At 43.9% G+C, this 5172-nt stretch overlaps 1 protein-coding gene across 2 annotated transcripts; it reads left to right on the plus strand.

The window, feature by feature from the left end:
• The first annotated feature begins 486 nt into the window (after positions 1–486).
• Positions 487–4918, plus strand: LOC142663510 (uncharacterized). 2 transcript variants are annotated; one of them, XM_075842226.1, is made up of 6 exons: positions 487–569; positions 1177–1366; positions 1465–1594; positions 1689–1859; positions 2810–2993; positions 3066–4918. In XM_075842226.1, the coding sequence occupies exons 2-6, from the start codon at positions 1350–1352 to the stop codon at positions 4088–4090; spliced, it is 1527 nt and encodes a 508-aa protein (XP_075698341.1). In that variant the 5' UTR covers positions 487–569; positions 1177–1349; the 3' UTR covers positions 4091–4918. The 2 variants fall into 2 exon arrangements, with proteins under 2 accessions (XP_075698341.1, XP_075698342.1); XM_075842227.1 differs by having other exon boundaries at positions 3165–4918.
• Positions 4919–5172: the final 254 nt, after the last annotated feature.

Here is a 5172-nt window from a genome sequence, read left to right on the forward strand (position 1 = left end):
GTATGAGGGGTGTGTATCATGTGGCGGTGGTGTGTATGAGGGGTGTGTATGATGTGGGGTGGTATGTATGAGGGGTGTGTATGATGTGGGGTGGTATGAGGGTATGATGTAGAGGTGGTGTGTATGATATGGCAGTGGTATGAGGGGTATGTATGATGTGGCGGTGGTGTGTATGAGGGGTGTGTTTGATGTGGCGGTGGTATGAGGGGTGTGTATCATGTGGGGGTGGTGTGTGTAGGGTATATCCCTATGGATATGTGTGACTGTCCATAATTTGGCTCTTGCAGCTTTATAATACTGTGCTGCTGTTATCCGCCACTTGCAGCAGGTTGGTTGAGCAGGAACGTGTTGTAAATAAAACGGAGGAGGGGACAATGTGCTGCTACCTGGTAAACAAAGTGTTAAAGGCCTGATGTAACTATAACTCCTCCTGGAGGGGCGGACTACAACCCCTGTGACTACTGAGGTCATGTGACCACACTCACAATATTAATCTCCCAGGATGCTGTGCACTGCAGTTACTTCCTGCATGATGTATATGTGAGGAGGGGGCTGCGTCTTCCTGGAAGGTAATAACATTATAATTATATGCTGTGTATTCTATGCCGGTGATATCATGTATCCTGTATGACAGTAATATTATATGTAAATATTTCTCTACTGAAAATAAAAATATCACCCTGGAGTCCTTTTGGCCGTATAAAATGTCGCAGCGGATTTATACAGGTCACAGATCTGCGGCGATGTCAAATATTCTTCATCATTTGCAGTAGAGGAAAGTTATTCCTTGTAATAAATACCTCAGCTGCTGCAGAATCTCTTTGTGAAGGTCTGCAGCAGCTGTATTATGTTCTGCAGCAGCTGGGGCACAGTATTGTCTAATACAAACTGCAGCTCCTGAAGAACCTCTTTTTAAAAGAAGAGGGAACACTTCTACCTGGCACACGTTCCGTGCACTGACAAGACTGGTGGCGAGAGCCGCCCGTCGGTCGTATGTTGTCCTGTGCTCTGTGGTAAGTAAAAGTAGTAAGACCTAAAAAAAACTAAATAAATTTGGTATCTCCATAATCCTATTGACCCGCAGAATAAAGTTAACATTTCATTTTTCCTGCACGGTGAATGCCATAAAAACAAAATTTAAGTCAAATCACTTTTTTCCCGTTCCATCCCACAAAGAATTTTTGCCCAGTAAAATGGTGACGTGAAAAACTACAACTTGTCCCGCAAAAAACAAGCCCTCGTATCACTGTCGACTGGAAAAATAAAAAAGTTTCATCCTTTGGAAGGTGGAGAGGAAAGAACGAAAATTAATATCTGAAAAATTTCTGCGGAGGGAAGTCGGAAAACATATGACTAAGATCCATCGGTAAGATCCATTGCTGTAGATTGTGACCACATTTCTATTCGGAAAATCAACCAAATATGTGTCTGACGCCATGTACTCCACCATCCTTCTCCTTACAGATTTCCCGTCTACAGTATACGTATATTCTCCACCAACAAGAAGTCACCGAACATGGACAAAAACCGGCATAATCTAGCTCAGCAGGTCCTAAACCTCACCCTGGAGATCGTGGTCCTGCTGACCGGAGAGGTGGGGAATTTTGGGAATGATGTCACACGGTCCTCTGGCGGGTGTCGCTCTCTGTTCCCCTATCATATTTATTATTCTTTTTTGTGTTCTGTAGGATTATGTTGTCGTGAAGAAGTCAAGAGGGAGAGGCACAAATGTCGTAGACGGAACTAGGGGGGAAGTGACGGATGTTCACATATCTTCTCCTCCATCCCTGGCACATGAGCCGCACAAGAAGAAGATCCTAGAACTCAATCACAAGATGGTCGAGCTGCTGACAGGAGAGGTGAGCGCTGCTGGGACATTATCACTTGGTAGTCCAAGGGTCACATCGGCAAATTGTACCACTCCTAAGGGCCGCGATAATACTTAAGGGAGTATTTCCTCCGGAGACCTTTATAGCATATAGACTGAGTATGACATAAATGTACGGCAGGTTGGGGTTCCACTTTTTGGATTTCCACCTGTCGGAAGAACAGCGAAATAGCTTAGCATTTAAAGTGTACCTAAACTTTTTTATTTTTTGTTGCAAAGCAAATTAGAAGCGATGCGCTCACCCGAGAACTTCTGCCATTTGGTTTTAGCGATCAGTTGGTCTCCGTCCTCGGACCCCCACTGATCAAAGCTTCTGACATGTCAAAAGTTTTATAAAGTTTAGCTACCCTTGAACAACTTCCATAAACCACAATGGAGAGCAGCATGCGTGGGCATCTCTCTATGTTGTCTCCTCCTCTCGGGAGTGCCGGACAGGAGATCGTAGGACCCCCAATATATCCGGAGAGATGAGACCCCTGGTTATCAGATATTGATGGCATATCCGATGAATATACCCTTTTAGGCATTCTAAGAACCCCAAAAACAGAATAGCAGTAGTGCCAGCCACAGTGACCCACCATTAGTGCCAGCCAGGCCGTACAGCATTAGTACTTACCTGTCCTTGCTCCAACGCTGACCCTCTGACTCTCCCTTTTTTCTCTGACATGGAAGATACATGTGAGAAGTCAAATAGGTCTTACATGTACCTTCCAAGTCCTGCACTGATACCTGTGACCAATGGGGGGGGGGGGAGGAGCTACTGTCTGATGACGACACAGTTCTCCATCAGTAGGCAGTCTATTGATAGTCGTGTCTTTCTGAACCTGATGGTTGGGGGCCACATAAAATGGTATTGAGGGCCACCTGTTGTGCACCCCTGGTCCAATATGTCTGGATGATGACTGTATCATTGTGTGTCAGGTGCCTATAAGATGTCAGGATGTCGCCATCTATTTCTCCATGGAGGAGTGGGAGTATATAGAAGGACACAAGGATATCTACAAGGATGTCATGATGGAGGACCACCGGAACCGCACACCATCGGGTAAGAGGGATCTCTACAAGGACGTCATGATGGAGGACCACCGGCCCCTCACATCACCAGGTACGAGACTTAATAATGACCCCAAAATATAATCGAGAAAGAAGGTTAACTATCCGCGATTTATTCCACCAGGTTTACCTAAAGATGGCACAAAGGAAAATCCACCTATGCGGTTAAAGGAGGAACGATATGGGGGAAATTTAACAAACGCTGATGTTTATACCCCTACAGATCATAAACCACAAAATCCTCCTACTCTGATCAAGGAAGAACCAGTCTCATGTCATATGGTAGACCCCGACAATTACATACCCACAGACGACACACAGCAAGATCTATCTACTCCTCTTAACGAGGAACCAGTCTCATGTGATGGAGGAACCCTCACAGATCCTACAAAACAATATCTATTCATTCATATTAAGGAGGAACTAACCTCATGTAATGGTGGAACCAGCACAGAACCAAACATTTACACCGCCACAGATCTTCATACACGCCAATACCCATCTACTTATATTAAAGATGAACCAAGCTCCTGTGGTGGAGGACATCTCGAAGAACCCAAATATACATCTCTGGATCATACACAACAATATCAACAGAAGGAGGCACCAGGGTTAGAAGACGGAGGAACCTTCACAGAGTTCAACGTTTATACAATCAAAGAACATGCTCCACAATATACATCTCCTCATGTTGAACTATCGTCATGTGGTGAAGGCAGCGTCGTACGCAATTCTCAACAATATCCGTCAGCTCATGTTAAGGAGGGTACAAATCTTCCAGAGACACAAGGCAGAGCCCATGAGAGCATCAGTATACAGTTTTCTTGTTCTGAATGCAGAATATGTTTCTTGTCCATGACGGAGTTGGTGTCACATCAAGGAATTCATATAGCCGAAAAACTACTTCATAGTGGGACCCATGTCTTTACCACCGCAATTGTACATACTCCCCAAGTACCACCGGTGAAATATAAACTTTTGAATTGCCCCAAGTGTGAAAGAACATTTTACACCAAATCATCACTTGTGGGACACATGAAGACTCATTGGGGTGAAATCAATTACCTAAAGAATGAAACCTATAAATGTGATCAATCTGGGAAGTGTTTCCCTAGTAACTTCCCATTCAAGAGTCCACACAGGAGATAGACCTTATGTTTGTAGCACCTGCGGAGAATGCTTCATGAGGAATAGATCATGGAAAACATCAAAGAAAACATAGATGAGGAGCAAGAACTAGGCCTTCAAGTTAGCAAATATCCTCCGGTGCCCACATGGAACCAGGATGAGTCAGAGAGAGTACTTAGTAAAGAATTTTTTACAGGAAAGGATCTAAAATGAGGACTAGTTGGAAAGATGTCCTCCAACTGATTCCCAAGACCTCGACCGGTTATCTTCTTAGTTTGTTCTTTCTTCTCGTTTTTTCTTTCTCTCCTTTCTTGATGTTGGGTTGTAGGTCATTGGATGTGTGGCGTTCCATTGACAAGTTAATAGATTACAGATAAAACAGGAATTGGTCAGGAAATTTTGGGCTTAACCACTTGCTATGCAGGAAGTTTTTGGATATTCCAAATATCCTGATGCTTCAATAAAAGATGTGGTGGAAAGAGAGTGATTGGGTCGGGGAGAACAAAATGTTGGGTTAGAAACGCTATGATCTTAGAATTAGGAATCTCCTTGGGGCTTTCGCACATGGCCCTATTACAGATCAATGTTGTACGGCTCCACAATGGGGTCCTCATAGACTGCTCGATGGCCCATACTGTGCCGCTCTGTGCCATTGGTTTTATACCGCCATACGAGGTCTGTGAGCCCAAAGGTTTATATATTTGCAGCCAATAATTGAGAGGTAATATATTTCTGTGATGGGATCCGCTGCTGTTTTTGCAAGACCTGATGATGGTTATATAAACTTAGAATACATTCACAATGTTTAACCTTCACCTGTTCGAGAATAAAAGGATTTTTGGATCTTGACTGCTTGATTTTATTTTTTTTTAAACCTCAAAAGACCAAAGTGGTATCTGGGTCAAAAGTCCCAAACACATCGCTTTGACATTCCATGTGCCGCCATACAGTGCCCCTAGAAGCAATGTTTATAGGGGAGATTATTAACGTATACTGAGCATGCCCATGTTCTCCATAGAGAGGAGTACCAGGTTCCTCTGGCAGCTGCTTATCTCATGGCAAATAAAAGGATCGGCATGCCAGACCCTTCTCCCATCCGACAT

This window comes from Rhinoderma darwinii, chromosome 11, assembly GCF_050947455.1.
Source record: "Rhinoderma darwinii isolate aRhiDar2 chromosome 11, aRhiDar2.hap1, whole genome shotgun sequence".
In the NCBI taxonomy this organism is placed as follows: Eukaryota; Metazoa; Chordata; class Amphibia; order Anura; family Rhinodermatidae; genus Rhinoderma; species Rhinoderma darwinii.